Raw genomic sequence first — 23,326 nt, forward strand, 5'->3', positions numbered from 1 at the left:
TGGCCAAATAACAATTTATCTACCAACCAATCAATAAACATTTAAGTGCCTACTATGTGCCACTCACTGTGCTAACACTGAGAATAAAAATACAAAGAACAACATAATCTCTACTCAGAATGAGCAAGGAAGACAACTGTATGTGCATGAGTGTGCGTGCATATGCATGTGTGTACAAACAGATGTACATATATATATATGTGCATGGACAGCATGCATGTGTGTTAGTACACGCATGCACATATGCACACACATGCGAGCACACACACATACACACACACACACACACACACAAACAAAAAGAAGACAAACGCAAAGTAGTGAAATACCAAGTCATTTCACCAGCAGTTGGGGTGGGGGCGGGGAAGGGAGGATGAGGAGAGGCTTCCTGGAGAAGGTGGTGCCTGGGTTGAAGAAAGGGATTTTATGAGGCAGCAGGGAGGAAGGCGTTCATTCCAGGCCTGGGGGAGAGCCAGGGCAAAGACATGGTGACAAAAGATCATTCTCTTAGCCATGTGACCCCTCCTCCTCAGTCTCCTCTCCTGGACCCTCAGGTCACAACTAGTAACTCCAGGTGTCCCTCAGGTTCTGTCCTGGACCCTCTTCTTGCTCTATACCAGCTCATGATCTCATCAGTTCTGATGAGCTCAATGACCATCTCCATGCAGATGATTCCCAGATTAACCTCTCTCCTGAACCCCAACCGTATCTGAGACATTTCCAATTGAATGTCTCATAGACTCCTCACATTGAACACGTCCAAACCAGCACTCATTACCTCTTCCCCCAAACCCCCCTTCTGATCTCCCTGTCACTGCCTGGGTCACCACCATCTCCCCACTTATCCAGGTGCCCAACTTTGGTATCATCCTCACTTCTCTCAAGACCATTCCATCTCCTTTCTACAGCCACAGCATTTCGATGTCCCATTCTCTCCGCTTAGACTGCCACCCCCAGTCCAGGCCCTTGTCACCTCATGTTGTATCAGCTGCCTGCTTCAGTCTCTCCCCATTCCCTTCTATCCTCACAGCTGCAAAAGTGATTTTCCTAAAGAACAGGCATGACTGTCACTACCTCCCCTAGTCAATAAACTTCACTAGCTCCCTATTGCCCTCAGGATCAAATCTAAAAAGCTGTTTGGCATTGAAAACCCTTCAATCTGCTAACACTTTACTTTCCTCTACTCTGAACCTCTTGCCACTCCTCCCATAGGACTTTCCATTTCCAGACTCCGTGCCTTTTCAATGGCTATGCCCCAGGCCTGGAATGCTCTCTCCTCACCCTCCTCCAGCTCCTGGATTTCCTGGCCTCCCCCTTCCTTACCCACCACTGCTAGTGCCTTCCCTCTGACATTAGCTTCCATTATATATCTTGGATGTACGGTTTTTTCCTACGTTATCTGCACCAGCAGGATATGAGATCTTGGAGGACTGGGATCGTGTTTCTGCCTTTCTTTGTGCTCACCCCAGTGTCTAGGACTTAGTAAATGCCAATTTACTTGGCCAGTACTTGGTGACTGCTAACAGGAGATGAGACTCCTCATCTACGAGGAACAAGGTAAAGGTCAGTTTGACTGGATCCCAGATCACAGTAGGAGGAGTAACACACAATGAAGCTAGAGATTAAGGCTGGGGCCAGGTTGTAGAGAGCTTTGCAAGTGCACGGGTGGGGTGGGGGGAGGCTGAAGCTGATGGGTCACTTAAGTACGGGAGTCATGAGCTGTAATGGGGCAAAAGCCGATCAGGGTCTGTACGTGATTAGGTTCTGGGAGGGCAGGGCCACCGAACTACCTATGAAGGGCAAACCGGCCCAGATGGGAATGATGGAGCAGGTGAATGCTTCTATGCCCATCAGTAGTGGGTATCCGGAACTTTCAGCCAGGGTGAAATAGAGAGAAACAGTCTCAAAAAGAAAAGTGAAACCATTTTAGTGTAGTTTATCCTCAAGGCAAAAGGGAGTCAGTGGGGAAGTCACCAGGTCAAATCTGCACTTACGGAAATGCTGTAATGTAAAGGATGGAACTGAGTGGGGAGAAACCTGAGGCAGAGAGAACAGTCAGTAGGCTGTTAACAATAACCGAGGTGAGAGGGGATCAGGGCCTGAACTGAGCTATTGGTGCTATGAACAAAGGGATGGGGTTGGATGTAAGAGAAGGTGGAGAAGAAAAATCTGGCAGGTGATTGGCTACGTAGGGTAAGGTTGGACGAAACTCCAGGGTTACAAACCTGGGAGACTGCAGAACGATGATTTCTTCAATAGAAATAGAAGTTTCATCTACCTTGAAGATGCTCAATGAACATTAGATGAATAAAGTACAATTCTACAAAACTCATCAAGTGATTTCAACACAGAAGATTTTCATTGAAAAACCTACTGATTTTCAATTATTTCTAAGATTTCATTAGGCTGGGCACTCCCTGCTGTACTGATGCATATATTTCAGCTCTATCACATAATCACAGAATATAGAAGAGGCTGGCTGCAGACAGGGACCACAGTCTGAAACAACAGAAGGAGTACTCATTCCAATGGAATGACAGATCTTTCAAAGTGTAAATGAAGCAAATATGTAAACCAAATGAACAGGATGGGCATTCTTAAACATGAGGCCACTTCAGAATGTAAGGAACTAATGAGTAAGTATTTGTTGCATGACAGGCACATCCTGGAAATGAAAAGGGATGGGAGAAAGATGGGGGTAGTGGTGAGAGTGTGTGGCTCCTATAGGGGGATTAGTGGCACAACTTTTGGGAGTGCAGCCAGGCACAAAGGAAGGTCTGTTGTATAACCCCACACCAAGGACTTCCTCTCCTGAAGCTACAAAAAGGAAAGGATATTCCCTTTCTTTCTCTCAGCCTTCATTGCTAGGAGCTGTCCCATCACTGGTGGTGGAGAAGAAAGGTCTCATTTTCCTTCCTTTCCCTTCCCTTGTCTTTCTCTTCACTGCTCAAGCTAATGACACAACTCTACACAATCACAGGTATATACATCAGTGCATGGCTTTGTAAATTTTCCTGGCATCAAACAGACACTGGCCAAAAAATAAGTCTGTCTTCAGGAACAAAATTTAGGAAAAAGATAATCAATTTTATGAATTTTGTCAAATTATGCAACTGTGAATTTCTGAAGCTGTTATTACCCCATACCTCTCTTCCTAGAAGGAAATTGGTCCTAAGTCCCAAGGCTGATGGACAAACTATACCTCTTGAGGGCTAAAGATCAACTATAAAGACCTCACTTATGTGTTTGTGGAGAAACTGGTGTCAAATTATTTGTAGATGACTTGCTTCTGGGTAAGAGTTTTATACAAAGCAGAACAGCTAACTCAGTGCAATCTACTCAAAACTAGCCCTTGACAGAAAACATTATAGGGGGCTTTGAAGGAAATGGATGCAATGGAATGAGCCCTGACTCTTGAGTTGACAGACCTGGGTCCAAGTCCCAACTCTTCCTCTTACTATCTGTGTGACCTTGGGCCAAGTTACTTAACTTCAGTGGCTTTTATGCTTTCATCTGTAAAATTAGGCAGTGGGATTCTTCATGGTCCTTTTCAACTCAAAATCAATGATCCTAAATACAGTATACCTCTGCTACTACTGTCAGAGATGACTACATCACTGGAAATAGCACTGGTGTTAGCAGCAGTTTCAACTTTTTCTTGAAAACTAATAGAGAAACAGGATCTACTCCATGCAATGTAACTTTGCTAATAACATTCCAGGAGTAGCTCTATTCTATATGTAAAGTCTACAAAACTCGAACTTACAATCTTAATAAATCAAAATAATTGTGATAAATTATCAGTAGAATTCAATTAAACAAACTCATCCTAAGTAAAGTTCTTGGAAAATGCTAAATTTTGGATAAGAAATAATCCTGCAAGAGATGCATAGCAAGATGGTGGAGTAGAGAAGCACTGAGCCAAGCTCTCCCAAACTTCCCACCCAAACACTCTAAAACACACCTCAAATCAAATTCCAGAATGCCAGAACCAACCGAAGGTCAGGATAAATCATTTTCCAGGCCAAGACAAGGTCTGTCTCACCGAGTGGCGGTAGGTCCTGAGAGTAGACGCAGGCAGCGAAGGCCCCACTTTGGGGAAGGCTGCCTTGGCAGAAGCAGCAGCTTCAAGAGCTCCCATCCCATCAACGATGGGATGGTCAGAAGGAGACTGCAGGGGACCCTCTGCTGGAGCTGGGTTCAGGACCCTGCTTGCATTACCCAGACACAGCTTCAGACTGCAGTCCCAGGGCCAAAAGGAGTGCCAGCATTTGTAGCCACAGGGAAGCAAGGACCCAGCTCACAGTTTCAAGGTAGAGAGGAGAGCTTATGGTCACTCCTGAGGGAGGAGAGACCCTGGTTGCAATTATAAAACAGCGGTGACCACTAGCAATTGAGGTTACAGAAGAACAGGGGACCTAGTCACCATCCCAGGACCAGAAAGAGTGTTAGCGCTGGTGGATATAGGGGAACAAGGTCCCTTCCTGGGTAAAGACCAGAGCACAGAACAGGAAAGCAGTGACCACACCTCTGCTTAGATCATACCACTTTGGAAGCACCAAAAACCTACAGACCCCTAGAGCTAGCTCTGAAAACAGTAGCAAGAAAGGCCTGAAGAAGAAAGGCCCCCTCTACCCTGGGAACAATACCCAGTGAAGATCAAGACACAAACTCAGAAGAAGACAATGATGTCGAAGCAGCTACAAGCAAAGCCTCCAAGAAAAATGTGAAATGGATACAAGCCCAACAAGAATCCCTAGAAACACTCAAAAAGGATTTTAAAAATCAAATAAGAGAGGTAGAGGAAAAACTGGGAAAGGTCAACAGCTTGGTAAAAGAGGCACAAATAAATACTGGAAAAAAGGGCACAAAAATCCACTGAAGAGAATGCCTTAAAAAGCAAAATTGGCCAAATGGAAAGAGAGGTACAAAAATTCACTGAAGAAAAAAACTCCTTAAGTAAGAGAATTAGCGGGGCACCGAGGTGGCGCAGTGGATAGAGCACTGGCCCTGAAGTCAGGAGGACCTGAGTTCAAATCCAGTCTCAGACTAAACACTTGACACTTACTAGCTGTGTGACCCTGAGCAAGTCACTTACCCCCAACTGCCTTAAAAAAAAAAGAGAGAGCAATAGCCAAATGGAAAAAGTGGTACCAGGCAATGCTTGAAAATTGCTCTTATCAGAATTGGCTGAAAGAAAGAATAACATACACACTCATTTGGGTATAAAAAATCTCTTACCCTGCATGGAAGTAGGAGGGGTAGGAGATAAGAGAGATGGAGGGAGGCTCATAGAAGGGAGGGCTGATTAAAGGAGGTAATGGTCAGAAACAAAAGACTTTTGAGGAGGGACAGTGTAAAGAAAGAGAGAGAGACACAGAGAGAAACATGGGGCGGGGAGGGGAGCGGAGAGGAAGGACAAACAGGAAAAAAATAAGATGGAGGGAAATACACAGTTAATAATCATAACTATGAATGTGAATGGGAAGAACTCATCCATAAAACAGAAGCAGAGAGCAGAGCGGATTAAAAAACAGAATCCAACAATATGTTGTTTACAAGAAACAGCAAAGAGACACACAAAGTAAAAATAAGGGGCTGGAGGAGAATCTATTATGCTTCAGGTGAGGTTAAAAAAAAAAGAGGTAGCAATCATAATCTCAGACAAAGCAAAAGCAAAAATAGACTTAGTTAAAAGAGAGAAGGTGGGTAACTACAGTATGCTAAAAAGTACCATAAACAATGAAGTAATATCAATATTTTATATGGACCAAAAGGTATAGCAACCAAATTCTTAGAGGAAAAGTTAAATTAGTTACACAGTAAAATCATACTAGTGAAGGACCTCAAATTTCCCCTCTCATAACCAGACAAATCTAACCATAAAATAAACAAGAAAGAAGTTAAGAAGATGAATAGAATTTTAAAAAGTTAGATATGATAGACATCTGTAGAAAACTGAATGGGAATAGAAAGGAATATACCTTTTTCTAAGCTGTACATGGTACCTACACAAAAACTGACCATTAGGGCATAAAAACCTCACAACCATCTGGAGAAAAGCAGAGATATTAAATGCATTCTTTTCAGAACCATAATGCAATAAAATATCAAATACAGGGCTGTGGAAATATAGATTAAAATTATTAAAACTAAATAATCTAATCCTAAAGAATGAGTCAAAGAACAAATCATAGAAAAATCAATAATTTCATTCAAGAGAAAGGCAATAGTAAGACAACACACCAAAATTTGTGGGATACAGCCAAAGCAGTACAATTTATATCTTTAAATATTTACATCAATAAAACAGAGAAACAGCAGATCAATGAAGTGGGCATGCAACTAAAAAAAACTAGAAAAAAATTAAATCCCCAATTAAACACTAAATTGGAAATCCTGAAGAAGAGATTAATAAAATCGAAAGTAATAAAACCCCTTAACTAATAAATAAAACTAGGAGCTGGTCTTACGAAAAAAATAGATAAACTACTGGTTAATTTGATTTTTTTAAAAAGAAAGAAAATCAAATTGTCAGTATCAAAAATGAAAACAGTGAATTCATTACCAATGAAGATGAAATGAAAGCAATCATTAGGAGCTATTTTGCCCAATTATATGTCAATAAATCTGACAATCTAAGTGAAGTGGATGAATATTTACAAAAATGTATATTGTCCAGATTAACAGAAGAGGAAACAGAATCCTATATTAAAAAAAGAAATTGAATGAACCACAAATGAGCTCCCTAAGAAAAAATCCCCAAGGACAGACGGATTCACAAGTGAATTCTACCAAACATTTACAAAGCAATTAATTCCAATATTATATAAATTATATGGATAAATAGGGAAAGAAGGAGACCTCTCAAATTCCTTTTATGACATAAATGTGGTGCTGCTATCTAAACTAGGAAGGGCAAAAACAGAGAAAGAAAACTAAAGACTAATTTCCCTAATGAATATTGATGCAAAAATTTTAAATAAAATGATAGCAAGGAAATTATAGCAACATATTATATAGATCATATACTATGACTGGGTGGGATTTATACCAGGAATGCACAGTGGTTCAATATTAGGACAACTATCAGCATAATTGACCATATCAATATCAAAACCAACAAAAATATATGATTATCTCAATACATGCAGATGACTAAATATAACACTTATTCCTATTAAAAACATTAGAAAGTATAGGAATAAATGGAGTTTTCCTTGAAATGATAACTAGTATCTATCTAAAATCAACAGCAAGCATTATCCGTAATGGGAACAAGCTAGCAGCCTTCCCAATAAGATCAGGGGTGAAGCAGGAATGCCCATTATATTACCACTATTATTCAATGTTATGCTAGAAGTGCCAGCTATAGCAATAACAAAACAAAATTGAAGGAATTGGAAAGGGCAATGGAGGAAATAAGACTATGCCTCTTTACAGATGATATGATGGTATACTTAGAGAATCCTAGAGAATCAACTAAAAAAGTAGAGAAAATAATTAACAACTTCATCAAAGTTGTAGGATATAAAATGAACCCACAAAAATCATTAGCATTTCTATATACTACCAACAAAATCGAGCAGGAAGAGATAAAAAGAGAAATTCCATTTAATATAACTACAGATAATATAAAATATGTAGGAGTCTTTCTGCCAAGACAAACCAGAAACTACATAAATATAATTACAAAACAATTTTCATAGATCCAAACAAGTGAAAAAATATTAATTGCTCATGGGTAGGCTGAGCCAATATAACAAAAATGATGATTCTACTCGAATTAATTTATTCATTCAATGCCATACCAATCAAATTACCAAAGATTTATTTTATAAAGCTAGAAAAAATAACAAAATTTATTTGGAAGAATAAAAGATCAACAATATCAAGAGAATCAATAAAAAATGTGAAGGAAGATAGCTTAGCAGATCTCAAACTGCATTATAAATTGGTAATCATCAGAACAATCTGGGACCCTCTAAGAAATAGGGTGGTGCATCAATGGAATAGGTTAGGTACACGAAAGATTATGCATTAAGAAATTATGAGCAGGATGATTTCAGAAAAATATAGAAAGACTTACATGAACTGATGCAGAGTGAAGGGAGCGGTACCAGGAGAACGCTGTACACAGTAACAGCAATACTATACGATGATCAACTGTGAAGGACTTAGCTACTCTGAACAAGACAAAGATCAAAACGATTCTGAAGACTTTATGATGAAAAAAATGCCGTCCACCTCCAGAGAAAGAAGCGATGGACTCTGAATGCAGATCGCAACATACTGCTGTTGTTTTCTTTATCATTTTTGGTTTTTTGGTCTGTGTTTTCTTTTGCAACATAGCCAATATGGAAATCTCTTACACACACATGTATAATCTATATCAAATTGCTTGCCTTCTCAAGGGAGGAGGAGAGGGAAGGAAGGAGAGAATTTGGAACTAAAAATTTCAAAAAGACGAATGTTAAAAATTTTTGTTTACATGTGATTGAGAAAAAAGAAAAATTAAATTTTAAAAAAAGAAATAATCCCTGCCCTCAGGGAGTTTACCATCTAGTAAGGGTATGTGGCACATAAATCACTAACTACACGCATTTCTTGGTGAAAGACAGGAAGGAAGATAGCTCTGGGATCTTCCAGAACAGCCCACATGGTTGGTAAAGATCAACAGAAACAGAGAGAAGGAGACAGATGCAAAAGTGATTGTAAAAGGTCAAATGGGTAGGACTCGGTAACTGATGAAATATGAAAGGAGAGGCTCCTGTTCTCTCAAGAACAGCAAACTGAACCTAATCCTAGTGTGAGCTATAAATGGAAGCAGCTGGTAGCTCCTGGATGAGCACTGGGTCTGGGCTTGAATCTGGCGCTGTGTGACCCTGGGCAAGTCATTTACCTTCTCTTTTTACAGTCGGATCAACTGTAAAATGGGGCTAATAAGAACTCCCACCTTGGAGGACTGTTATGAGGATCAAATGAGATAATATTTGTATAGCGCTCAGCACGGTACCTGGCACAAAGTAAGCTCTATATACATACTATGATGATGATGATGGTGGTGGTGGTGGTGGTGGTGGTGCTGATGGGGAAGAAGATGATGATAATGATGAAATTTAAGAGGAAAGAAATGTGCAGTCGTCCAGAGGTTCAAAAAAGTTCAGCTGCTTGAGTAGAGGAAAGGTGGTTAGAGGAGAGCTGATGTGAAAAAAGACCTGTGGATTTTGGCAGACTATGACCTCATGCTGAGCTCAGGCAGACAACAGCCATCCCGCAGAGGTGCCAGGACCGAAAACTCCATCAACAGGAGGATGGGTGAAGCATCAAGAGGGAAGGGAATGACTGATAAGTCCCAATGTATTCTCCTCAAGTCCAATCACATCTAAAGCATTTCCTTACTTGGAAACACATGATGGAAATTCTCTAAAAAGAGTAGACTGTTACCAAGTAACAACTAAAGAGCCTCCTCAGAGGCCACTGTATTATGAAACAGCTGCATCACACAGCCTGGGAAGCACACTGCTCTCATAGGCCCTGAGCATCCGAGGAACTGCTTGCTGGGAGCTGCCTCTCTGTTAGGTGCATTCAGTAATGAAGGTTCCTAGAAGTAAGGACACTTCTCGGTCTTTGGACCATTTGGAAAGGGGAAGAAGCCACGTGAATCAAATGAGACAACATAAAGTATTATGCCAACCTTACAGCACTATGTAAAGATGAATTATTATTATTGGGCCACCTAATACAACTCTCTCCCCAAAAAAGATGAATCACAGGCCATCAAATTGGAAAAACAAAACAAAACAAAACGTCATTTCATACATGATTCTAAGACAATATACCCTAGTCTGAGGGTGTGGCTCCACGTCCTTTCTTCAAATGTCATGATACTGATTTTGTCTACTGCTCAAAAGCCATTTTTTGTTTGTTTTGTTTTTTTTTTTTGCAAATGTCTGCATTAGAGGCTCTTTTCAAGATGTTTAATGTAGCCTACCAATCAAAATGCCAGATAAGTAGGACACTCTTGTGTTGAACTGATATCTGATAAATTCATTATTGAAATGGCTCATTCATAACCTTCAGCATGATTAATTCATCATAGTAAGCATTTGTTGTAAGCCTATAACCTCACAATTCATTACATAACAACTATGTCTATAAGAAAGCAGTGAACAAGTCTAGGTGATTTTCCTATTTTCTATGCTATGCAAGAGAATGTGATTATCTGCCAGGAATTTACCAAAGTCATACCCCTATCCACAGTGATCCTCATCTATGCCATTTCCTCTCCTAAAAATGGCTTATTTTGTCCTAAAAAATAAAACTTAAGAGATACATCATCTGCCTTTATATAGGCTTCAGGTACGGAATTACACATTCAGCATCAGAGTCAGCGCTTAAAGCAAAAACATATAAAACTGGGAGCTCTCTGCAAATCAAATGAATCTGATCAACTCACCTCTGGGTACAGATTGAATCGTTTCAATGTATTAATCACAAGAGGATATTCCGTGAGCTTGTCATTCATAATCATCCACACTCCATTATAAAATGAAGGGGCTTCTACGATGGTTTTGAAATAGGAATAATAAAGTCCCTAAAAGGAGAACATATTCAAGTTATGTTCAAATTCAATTACTCTTATCTGCTCTTATCTCACACAAAATGTATTTTTTTTTAAAAACAAAGCAATTAGACAAGTAATGGCTGTTATTCACTTTATTGGTTTCTCCTCATTAATGCCTTCTTAGAATTCAATGATCTAAGCTTATGGAAGAGCTTTTTTAACTACACTTTTGCCAAAGCACTGGGGACAAAAATAGGTTTTCAAGTGTTTTAATACTAATATTTTACAAAGAACTTTAAGTAAGTTCCACTGTAGTAAAATGGGTAACTAGGAGGGTTGGCATTGTGAGTAGGCAGAGTAGTTGAAGACATAGGATGATGAAATGTATTAAGAAAGCTTCAATGCCCCACCCAACACACACACACACACACACACACACACACAAACACACACACACTTTTCCAAGGACTCAGCACACTGCTTAAGTTTCACCAATGGAGTTATTCACTGGAGTAAACAAGGGTTCTAAAATTCAAAAATTCCTACGAGAAGGAATATATGGGGGAGGGGGGGACCTACCAAGGCAGAAAGAACATTTCTTTGAAGTCATAATTTGAATCTTGGCTCAAGGATTTACTACCCTTGTGAGCAATGGAAAATTATTTACCTGTCTAAAGCCTATTTCCTCATCTATAAAATGGGCATATTTGCAATATCTCCCTACCAGAATTTTTATGTGAAATTGCTTTAGTAGCCTGTAAAAATAAGTTATTCTTAGTCATTCAGACCTTATTTGATGAATCTACGATTTTATTAGTGTGGCAGGGCACTGCTTCAATCGATGCAGATATAACAACCCTTCCACAACTTTTCATTCCATAAAATTCACCATCCATGCTATTCCATCGTCTGGTGTCACTAAATCTTACATATTTCTAACAGGTACAGGACAGACTTCTTGCTTGAAGGAAGCCTTCAAGGCTGAATTTTGTTCTACCAAGTCAAATTTTTTCAAACCAATAAACAACAATCACAGCAGTATCTTGGATTCTCTACACTCCTCTGTCAGTTGTGTGTCTGTAAAGGAGTCTGTTGCAGCAAATCTTCTGTGAAGTCCTCATTCTCCTTCCTTTTGTTTCATAGAGACAGAAGAAAGCAGCCATGTGGGCCAGTGGTAGTAATCTCCCTTTTGCCCTAAGCAGCATCTGCATGATCTTTCCTAACTTTTGGGATCTTCCCCTCTTTCAGATGTTCTGGACACTGAGCCCCGAGCTGCCTGCCCAAGCCAGATCCGATTCCTGCTCCGTCTTGGCCCTCCTCCAGGGCCAATCCACTTCTTCAGGGCATGCAGGCGGAGTCCAAGGTTTGGGATACACCCTGTTGCTGGCATGGAGGACAGACTGCGCTAAAACCCTTGGCAAATGCATTGCTTTTCACTCCCACCTGTGTGGATTCACTCCACTTCTTCTGTGGATCACTGGCTTCAGCGGGAATCATGGGCAATGCTTCTTACTGTCCTTCCTTCTTCTAACGTGGTTTTGGCTTTAACCTTAACCGTGAGCAGTCAACCATCTGACAGAACAGACAGTCTGATCATTCCAAAGCTACAACTTAGATTGTGAGCAGTCTTTTCTTTCTGTTGGTTAAGACAGAGTTCATTTCCTATTTTATGATGCCATTCTGTGCTTGAAAAATACAGCACCTCTTCTGGAAGAAAGCATTTATGATGTGCAGGTGTGAGAAGTTCCTTAACAGCCACAGATCTTTCATTTATTGATCCCAAATGATATCTCCTAAATATGTGCCCATCGTTGTCCTAAGTTCACCAAGCAGTAAAATCTACGTTCACTTAATTTCGAGGATATCTAATCAAGTTCTCCATAGTCATTCTCTATTTCTTTATCCTTAGCATTAGCTATTTCTGCAAAAGTGTCAATAATCGTGAAGGTCAGGGCATTTTCAGACTGAGCGTTCAAAGAAATGATCAGGGGTTTTGTTGCCTTTCTGCTCCTTATGAAACCCTCTTTGCAAATTCTTTTATTCCTGCTTGAGGAGAGCTTTACAAGCTCTTCCTCCATTTAGCTGCAATATTTCTGTGTCTTCTAGAGTCATTAATAGTGAGGTGAAAGTATTGGTACGTTATACGTCCTCCTCTAGAGTATGGGCCAACTTGCTGGTTACTGGCAAAGACTGAAGAGGGAGGGTGCCACAGTTAAAGTCTGCAAATGGGCTAAAAAGTGGGGCATACTTAGGATCACCGAGAGACCATCTAGTTTACCGCCTCAATTTACAGGTAAAGATACTGAAATACAGGGAGATGAAGCAACGTACACCAGGTCTGTGGGAAATGCTGAGAGCCAGGGTGGTTGGGTTTGCTTTGATTCTGTACATGCACAGCCTAGCACAGTATCTCGTGTGTACTAGGCTAGGCTCTTGACAACCTTGTGAGACTAAATCTGAGTCCATACTCACTGTGTTGCTCTCCACTGTTCCCACTAAATATCCTGGGACCTTTATTTTGCTGTGACAAACACTGAAGAGACCTTTAGTATTGGTGTCAAATTCACAGGTTACCATGACCCAAAAAATCATTACCTGGCAGCCAACTTCTCTCCTCTGGTGCTTTCGTATCAGAATGAACTATTGAATAAATTCACAAGTCAACGAACTTGTCTACTCACTTTTCCTCCAAAGGGAAAGATAAGAGTCCTACAGGAATGGGTATGAGGGTAACTATTTGGATTTTTTTGGAGCGAAAGAAACAGTTTTAAAACAAGGGGTACTGACAGGGGAGGACAGACAGGCTTAAGTGGGGGCTGGCCAGGGATAACATGAGGGCAGTGGGGGAGAAAGGGAAGGAGAGAAGGACACCAAAAACATGAGAGTAAAATCACCAGATAGACTTTGCCTACTTCACAATTTTGCCTCAGTAGTCCCCAAGCAGTTAATATTACTGATATTCTGCTCTGAAAGTATGAATTAAACAAAAAAAATAAAAATAAAAACCAAAAATCAAGTAATTTGACAATTGAAGAGATAATTTGGTAACACTGGGAACAAGATTTGTTTTTTGAATCCTATTCACTACATGACACTAAATCCAAGTAAGATTTAATTAATACCTTACAACTTCTAGTCTCATATTAAAAAAAAAACCAGACTTTGAAAATTACTGAAATGAACACAATACACAGAACCCAACCATTTCAGTGCGAAAAGCCATCTCCCTTTCCAGTGTTGAGAGGTGAGAAAAATGACGATCATTTTCAAAGAGACTTGTTATGTGACTCCTGTAAAAACAAAAGCAAAAGAACACAAAAGTGTTAAAACATCTCCAAGTTATGTTAAAAGTTAGACTGTACCTAACCTAAAGATATAGTGTTAAATCACATTCCTAAATGCCACTAACTTCAAAACCACTCTATACTATTTATCTAACCTGAAACTTTCCAATTAGTCTTTTAACAGAGATGTAGACCTGTAAATATGTGCTGTATGTATGTAATTAATAGTTAAACTGGAAGTTATTCAAATTAAGAGCAAATAGATTTGAAGAAATTTATTCATAAAGGTACTATGGCAACAAATAAATAAAACTTACCAGTGCAAAATCCCAGCAAAAGCAGCTGTAAGAGAAAATCAATTCTAATTAAATTTTTGGATTAAATGACTTCTTTTCATTCTAAAAATAAGCATTTCAAATATATGGAGAGCGCAAGGGAGGTGACGCTACTGCTCTGACTGTAAAATGGGGCATAAAAGTCTGACCTCGAAGGCTCAGGCTGAGGGTCAAACGAGACAGTATATGGCAAGTGCTTGGTACAGTGCCCAGAGAACGAGGGGCTGAACCACTGTTTGTTCCCTTCCCCTTTCCTCTCCCTTTAACAAGCACTGGGAACAAAAACCATCCTCAGGAAGTCCTGACTTAGTGCTAAAGGGACCTGTGTCCATACATCCAATCTGCACAGATGAAGCCTGCTGCAAGATGGGCTTAGAAAAACATGTGGAGCTGGAGGAGGAATGAAAGAATAGAATCCTAAAGCCAATCTTGTGATGACCAACAAACACCTTCCCAAGTATAGGGAAAGGGGTAGGAAATGTCTTTCTTTCTCTTTAGAAAGTCTTTCCTTTGCATTTACTCACTTTCCTGGGGGGACTGAAAAACAAAGATGTATTCAGTACACTCTAAGAAAAATCTGAAACTGTTTGGAGTAAATATTTTATTGGCTTAATTTTTAAACACTTCAAAGAGAAAAATTGAAAGCTATATGGGCTGTTCACAGAATCATGGGAACACACCTATTCAGAGTTGCAGACAATAGATTCCTATAGAGGCTATTAACTTTTGTTTAAAAATCCAGATACCTTATAATTCATTGAAATATAGAAATACCTAAGTCCTACATGTCATTTTGAAAATGAAGCTCCACATAGGAAAGCTACCAACTGAGCACGTAATTAAGGCTTTAATGCATAAAATTCAATGTCTGTAAAACAGTCCATTCACTTTCCTACTTCTAAAAAGAACTATCCTAAAGAATATTCTAAAAATGAGCCCTCTTCCAATGAGCCCCAACCCTCGTTTAAACACAGCAGAAAAAGCAGGACGTAGAGGGAGAAGGCAGACTAAGGCTAAAGATGCAATCTTTAATAAGATGGAAGGAGGCTAGGGGGTCTTTGAGACACATACAGAGTTAACTGTATAAGATATGAGAATTATTCTATTTGGCCTTCTGTCAAGAAGTTTGTTTTCCCTTCTAATAAAACAATTTTAAAAGACGATAAATTTAATAATTCTAATGTTGAATATAAATGGAGACAAGTCTCTCATAAAAAGCAAAATAATCACTCACATGAATAAATTGCTCTAAAATACACAAAGTGCTTTCCTCACAATAGTCCTGTGAGGCAAATAGCATAAACCTCCACTTTATAGATGAAGAAACTAAGGCAATGCAAAGATATCTTTTAGCTATATGACCACATATGATTATCCACAGTAGAGGGATTCAGTGCGGTGCCTGGATTGCCACTATCCATGGCTTGCGTATGTATCCATACACAGGTAATGAATACTAAGGCAAATTTGAGAACAAGTCTCCTGACTTTGAGTCCACAGGACCCTTTTATAGACAGAGCCAATTCAACTGAACCCCACACAGGTAATTAGTGGCAGAGCTAGGATTATAGCCGAGGTGTTCTGACTTCAGAGCTTGACAGAAAATATGTTTTAAAGAAAAATGAGTAGAATATGCACACTAAAGGAGAACGAGCTTGACTTCTATCCTCAACAAAATCCTGGAACATATTTTAAAGAGGTGCCTTTTGAGAAATTAGAAAGGGAGCAGTGACCACTAAAAGTCAACATGGCTTTTTCAAGAACAGGTCATAGCAGACTTACATCTCCTGTCGAGGCATAGTAACTAGGCTAGTATATTGGGGCAATACTGTGCATACGGTACACTGAGATCACTGCACAGCATTTAACAGAGTCTTGGCACGGTATCCTTGTGGACAAGGTAACAGATGGACTACAACAGCAGTATCAAACTAAAATAGAAACTGAGGCCACTAAAGCATAAGAAGGATTCCCGAGGGCTGCACATGGACTTTCTTTCATTAAATCTTCCTGCCTGGCTTCTATGCACTCCAACGCTGGAGACGAGAGAGAGACTCAGGGCCACGTACTCGACAACTCTGGCCTGGACGGTGGCAAAGTCAGTGGATCCAAATTTGGTTGAATTTGTTGTTGTTCAGTCACTTTCAGTTATGTCTGACCCTTCGTGACCCCATTTGGACTTTTCTTGGCAGAGTAGTTTGCCATTTCCTTCTCCAGTTCATTTTACAAGTGAGGAACTAAGGCAAACACGGTGAAGTGACTTTCCCAGGGTCACACAGCTACTAAGTGTCTGAGGCTGGATATGAACCCAGGTCCTTGGGACACCAGACTCAGCATTCTACCCACTGCAGTGCCACTTAGCTGCCCCTCTGGTTAATTATTAGATCCAAACGCATTGAGACAAAGGTCTTGGACAAAGGTCTCTAGAACAATGCTTCTCAGGGACGTATCTTTGGTCTTGCATTGTTCAACACTTTCATCCATGACTTAGACTGGTAAGTGTTGATATGTGCCCTGGTATCAATGTATCTTTGGGCCCAGTCCTCCTCAGCAGCTGCAGTAAGAGGCAGCAGCACCCTCCCGGAACTTCATGCCCGAGTAACCTATGTCTGCATGGAGGGATGGAACTTCCTCTGCCCTGGGTTACCAAATGCTACTTGCCATCAACATGCAAGAACGCAACACTCATCATCCCTTATAACCAAGTTCCAAGGTAGGTGGAAACCACAGCTAACAATAAGATAACTTTGCCATCGCTGGACCTAGAAAGCTAAGGACTGTCTGAGAAGGGACCCCGCTTCTAAGAGCCTCAATGTGGAAGCCTACTTTCCCCCAAACCAAACTTTTCTACTTATCAGACCTGTTCAATGTCCCCAGTTTGAGAGAACTTCACCTCCATACTAACACTCAAGTCAACAAAGGCAGAGTAGGCGATAGAGCAGAACATTTTGGCGCCAGTTACCCAAAATGCTCTGCTCCATCACCTACTCTGCCTTTACCCATCCCCTGACCCAGAAGGGATAGAGCTGTGGCTCCTTTCCAGAAACGGGACTTAAGGACTCCTCATTCAATAAGATAATCTGCCCTGTGTAAGGGAATCATCTGAGAAAAACACCTTAGTTCTCCCTAACTATTAAGTTCCCAGATAGCAGACCCTTAGCCTGCAGGGCATCTAGGTGGTATAGTGAAGAGAGTGACAGCCCTGGAGTCAGGAGTTCAAATCTGACCTCAGATACTTACTAGCTGTGTGACTCTGGGCAAGCCACTTAACCATAGTTGCCTGAGTTCCTCATCTGTAAAATGAGCTGGAGAAGGAAATGACAAACCATTCCATATCTTTCCTAAGAAAACCCCAAACAGGGTCATGATGAGTTGGTCATAACTAATCAACTAAACAACAAAAGCCACCTGGACTCTCCTACAAAGAGCACCTTGGACACCTGGTCCGACAAAGCATCTGATGGAACCTCTACTTACAAGGTATCTGTCTCCTACGTGTGTGACATCTATCCTCCAACCAGGGGTGAGGCAAAGAGGCGGGGCTGAAAGTGAGTCAAACAGAACTCTAAGGACCAGATCACCACGTACGCACAGATCAAGATACCCTACTGGATCTCTCTGCTGGCTCCATTCCCCCTTCCCAGAATTCAAAAAGCTTATCCTTCTTGGCCTCCTCAAATCTGACAAGCATTATCTGACACAATTCAGTAAAAGTTGATGACAGGCCTGCTATGTTCAAATCGTTGTGCCATGTGATGAAAGAGGACCCCTAGCAGAGACTCTGCCCTCTATCATCACAGCATCTGGGAAGATAGGGGCTCCACTTGAGTGACACCTTGTACTCCCTTAGGGCTAGCAAACTTACATCTCTTTTTCCTGCAGTCCCTCTGATATAGAGTTCTCAAGGGGAGAGACAAATAGCTCCTTCTCCCAGAAATGTTCTGCCATACCCTGACCTAGCCTTCATTATTCTCTTCTGCCTTCCTTTTTCTCTCCTTCTGCTTTTTTTGCAGGCTGTCCCTCATCCTGGCAACAGACTTCCTCCTTACCACCCCCTCTCAGGATATTTCTCTTCCTTCAAGACTCAGTTCAGCTACGGGCTCCCTCTTCTTTGAGCATTAGGACGCTTTTGGTCTTGTCTCTCTATTTCAATCACACCGCCTAATGCCTTGAACGTAGATAGTACTTAATGTTTGCTGAATTGAAATTGGATGTTTGTCAAATATGTGGATGACAAGAAGGTAGCACAGAAAGCCAACATGCTGAATGACAATCAAAATCAGAAAAAAGATCTCTAGACACGTTTGCCCTGAACTGAGTAAGATGTAATTCCATAAGTATACGCTTGGGCTCCAAAAACAAATCTAACAAGAGTCGAGATGAGACAATGTACTTCTGCAAATGAAATGGCGTTTTTTGTTGTTGTCGTTTAATCACAGAAGTCATGTTTGACTCTTCCCCACCCCAAATGGGGTTTTCTTGGCAAAGATACTACAGTGGTTTGCTATTTCCTTCTGCAGTTCATTTTACAGATAAGGAAACTGAGGCAAACAGGGTTAAGTGACTTGCCCAGAGTCACACAGCTAGAAAGTGCCTGAGGCCTGATTTGAACTCAGGAAGATGACTTTTCCTGACCCCAGGCCCAGAGTTCTATCCACTGTGCCACCTAGCTGCTATGGCAGCCTCCTAAGCTAATGCTGCCCTAGCTTACATTGAGCCACAATGTCCAGAATGGGGGAGAAAACAGCTCAACAATTCTCTAGCTGCCCTGGCCAAACAATATCTAGACTATTAGCTACCATGGGTTCAGTTCTGAGCATTTTGGGAATAACAATTGTCATTAAAATAATACATTAAGGATCACAATGTACCTTACCTAAGTCATCCAATTTGATCCTCACAACAACCCTGCAGGTTAAAAAGTTCTACAGACATTATTATCTTACAAATGAGGAAACTGAGGCTCATGGTAGGTGAAGGAGGGTAAGTGATTTTCCCATGGTCACAGAACTATGACATGCTGGAGATAGAGCTGGGCCCCCGGCTCTCCTGACTCCACGTTCAGCTCTTCTGCCACTCCTGAGGATGAGAGGTAAGCCTGCCACAAGGCCATCCTGCTTAGCCTGACCAGAAGAAGCCTTGGGGAGAACAAGATGGAGGACTTCTAGTATTTAGAGAGCTGTCTGTCCCGGGAAAGAAGACCTAAGCTGGTGCTGCTTGGCCTAGAGAGGGGCAGGGGGTGAATTTAAGCTGGAAACAACACTTAGAGATGTACAGAAGTGAAGGTCTCTGCCTCAGAATACAATGGATTCTCCCTCACTGGAGGGAGGCCTTTAAGCAGAAACCACAAGACTACTTCTTGAAAATGTTATAAAATGCACTCTTAGATACAAGTTAGGCTAGATGGCCTCTGTGAACCTCTGAGGTTCCTTCTAAATCTGAGTTTGAGTTTTACCAACCTTAGCATAGTATCTGGTACACAGTGGAGTTTAATAAATGCTTCCCGACTGACAAGTGTAACAGCCTGCTTGGGGTGTGGGTTTGGGAGGTCTGCCTGCCTCATATCTCTCCCCACTCCATCCCATCCTCTACTCAGCTGTCATAGTGACCTTCCTAGAGCAAAGGTCTGACTATTCACTCCCCTGCTCAATAAACTTCAGTAGCTCCTTATAAGCCCTCAGTTTGGCTTTCAAGCCCTTCCTGACCCCTCCCTCCCTCCCTTCCAGTCTCCTTACACCTCCCTCCCTACCAGGTGCTCTTCAGTCCTTGTGACATCAGCCTGCTGGCTGTTCCCGCAGGCCTGGAATGCCTTCCCTCCTCCTCTCTGCCTCCTGGCTTCCTTCCAATCCCTGCTAAAATCTCACTTCTCTAAGATTTTCCTGTTTCCTCCTAATTCTAATGTCTCCCTCCTCTTGATTACCAGCAGTATCCAAAACTACCCTGTCTCTCCCATTAGACTGTTAGCTCCTCAGAACAGGAGCTTTGACCTTTCTTTGGATCCCCAGTGCTTAGCACATAGTAGGTGCTTACTAGAGGTTACCTGATGGACTTACAGATGCTGGGGTTTTTACCATGACTCTCTCCTAGTTCTCTTCTCATCTCTCTTTACGTAACCTCTCCTCTGAAGCTCTCATTCACTCCAACAGCTTCAACTGCACCTCTGGGGAATGCACTCTCAACTCTGCAGCTCCAGGGCAACTGCCTCTCGGGTCCCAGACCATGGATGGCCTCTACCACAAACTCGACATGTCCAAAAGGAGGCAGATTCTCTTTCCAAAGATGTGCTCCTCTTTCTGACTCGTTCAATTTGTCAGATGGTGGTGTCGCCATTCCCCTAGTGTCCCAAGTTTGAGGCTATGATGCTAGACCTGTGTCTCCACCGTCCCTTTCCTCTCACATCCTGTTACTGAGTCCCCTCAACTGTACCCCTGGGGAGTCTCTCCTATTTAGCCATCTTCTCTCTTCCCAAGGCTACCCTCAAGTCCTCTCTACCACACATCTGTACGGCATTCCATGATCACCCACCGAGACTTCTCCAAGAGGCTCCTTCCCAGGCCCAGGGCTTCCTGTCTTTACTCTCCACTCCAATTTGGCATTCACAGGTGTCTTTCTCCTCTACTCAAAACTCTCAAAAGTCACTTGTACCTACTGAGTTTCAAACTACTCTCACTGGCAGTCGACCCACAACCCACGATCCAGTGGGTTAGAAAGTTAGAAACTTTCCAGTCTTATATCGTCTCTACAGACTCACGCTCTGGCCAAGCTAGACCATTCGTCATCTCCCTGCTCCTGCCTCAGTTGTTGTTTATGCTGACTGTTCCCTCCCATCTCTCATGGGCTGAATCAAATATCACCTCCTCCAGGATCACCTCCTCTGTTCCTTCAGGTTGGTAAAGACTGCCCCACCCTGTCCAATTACACATACACCCCACAAACTGCAGAATGAGTGGGCAGAACTTTGTACTTCTCTCTGGTACTTCTATACAAAAAGTAATTTACTCTAAAATGTTTTGTGTCTCATCCCCCTCCAACACCATAAGCTTCATAAAAAGAGGAGCCACCTCTTACCTAAACTTTATATCTCACCTAACGTGGAACGTGAACACAGTAACTACTTAACAAAAGTCTGTTGAATTTTTTAAATCCCATGGACCTTCGTTTGGAGGGGGAAATTTTTACAATATTTTCCGCCAAAGATTTTCAGAAAATAGGAGAAATGATAGCGACTTGGCACAAGTATTTTACACTTCTCCGGTAAATCTTTTCTTACTTGTGACACTTTTCAGCCAACATGTCATACTTCTGTAGGTACAACTGAAGCTACATTTAATTTCATTTCAGCTAATGAAGTAAATTACTTTGACCTATAAAAAAGGTGAGAATTTCCTGATCTACTTGCCTAATAAAAAAAGGCAGTTCTTGCAAAGCAATAAGTACTTCTTCAGCGTTTAGTAGTCTTAAAAGGGAAGTTAAAGTTTTTAAGAAAACAGGAAGAATACTAAACATAATGACTGAACCTGAAAGAGAGAACAAATCTGAACATCATGTCTAAGATATAAAACAAGTGCTGTTCTTAGCAAAGCATGGCGCTCATAAGAGGCAACAGGACTCAAGGACTTACAGTTCAAATGTGACATGTCACCTAAATTATCAGCTTCACTTTCATTGTCTATAGAATGAGTATAAAAATAGCATCTACTTCACAAGGAGGGTGTGAGGAACAATAATATAATATAATGTGGTTTGTGAACTTTAAAGTTCTATATAATAGTGTTAATAATAAATTTTAAGTATTCTCTTAACTTCTCTAGGCCTCAGTTTCCACATTTGTAAAATGAGGGACTAAATTACAAGCTAGTTGATTAACTGACCATGTGGTCCATTCGAGCTCTGAATCCATGGTCCTAACTAGTTTAGTCATGTACACATACATTAAAAGCTCTTTAGTATGTAAACTAAAATAGGCCCCAATTACCAGTGCATATTAGCCATTAAAGATGTCTACAATAGAGAAACATAAGCAAACTCACTCCACAAAAATTCTTTTCCTGACATTATTTGAAGACAAATCTTTTTAATTACAATTAAGCACACAAAGTATATCAATGAAATTACTTTCTCCTCCAGGTATTGCAGAGCTATAGAAGTGAACATATATCAGAATTTTCAAGAAATGAATCTATAATAACAGGAATAATGAGAGTACTAACACAAAAATGCCAATTTAAATATGGAAAAGTTCACTAAATGTTTATAAGCAAGCAAGAGCAGAAGTACCAAAACTGGAGCCAGTACTTTTTAAGAGAATATCATGGTTTAAAATGCTAACTGAAAAATGCTTCACAGGAGGAAAACAGATTCACTTAATAAATCGAGATCAACATAATGCAAAAAATCTATCCAAGCTCCTTACATTCAGCAAGCTGGGTTTTTTTTCCCCTTGTTCTCACTGACCAACTATTTCAACCACAAGACAGCTGGATTTCAGTCAAACTGCTGTCCATCCTTGAATATCAAAATGTTTTCTTATCATTCTTTAATTTATAAAATTGAGAAGGAATCTCAGCTAGTAACAGTAATTTGACATCAATGGTAGATAAAATGCTCATTTACATAAAGTAATTCAGAATGTGGTACTGCAGAGAATATCACTTCCAAGAGGGGGAAAAAATCAAAAACGGAGATTCACAAATACAAAACAGAGACTGACAGACTAGGCAAAAGGATTTCAGAAGGAGAATGATTGACGCAATTAGTGTAAGTCAGGAATGCGGTGCTATTGTTAAGGGATATATGATACTAGATATATCAAAACTATACAGTTCCAAAAACTTGAGTGAATTTTCTCATCACTCATAGCACTGGCAATAATATTTCCACAGAAACATATTCATTTGTGGGCTCCACACTTTGAAAGCTGTGAATCAAGCTCTTGAAGAACAGGGTCTGGCCTCTTCTGAAACAGGGTTTTTCACACAGTAGCTACACAACAAGGTATTTGTTTTAAAATTTTTTAAAAACAATCAGGAGACCTGGTCTCCGTCACACTGACTCTGGCCCAGCCATGCTCTATGCCTCCATTTCCCCAACTGTAAAATAAAGAGATTAGACCAGATGACCTCTAACATCCTGTTAAGTTC

The 23,326-nt window shown here is 40.8% G+C and overlaps 1 protein-coding gene across 1 annotated transcript in view; it reads right to left on the reverse strand.

Annotated features, from left to right (window-relative positions):
• Positions 1-23,326, reverse strand: part of DPY19L1 (dpy-19 like C-mannosyltransferase 1) — a 116,495-nt gene that overhangs the window by 80,356 nt on the left and 12,813 nt on the right. Inside the window, exons 2-4 of the mRNA XM_027863955.1 lie at positions 14,169-14,193; positions 13,770-13,857; positions 10,460-10,597 (exon numbers count right to left, since the gene is read on the reverse strand). Coding sequence (XP_027719756.1) covers positions 10,460-10,597; positions 13,770-13,857; positions 14,169-14,193 — 251 coding nt within the window. The remainder of the gene's footprint in view (positions 1-10,459; positions 10,598-13,769; positions 13,858-14,168; positions 14,194-23,326) is intronic.

Source organism: Vombatus ursinus, unplaced genomic scaffold (genome assembly GCF_900497805.2).
Source record: "Vombatus ursinus unplaced genomic scaffold, bare-nosed wombat genome assembly UNPS02014773.1, whole genome shotgun sequence".
Taxonomy (NCBI): Eukaryota; Metazoa; Chordata; class Mammalia; order Diprotodontia; family Vombatidae; genus Vombatus; species Vombatus ursinus.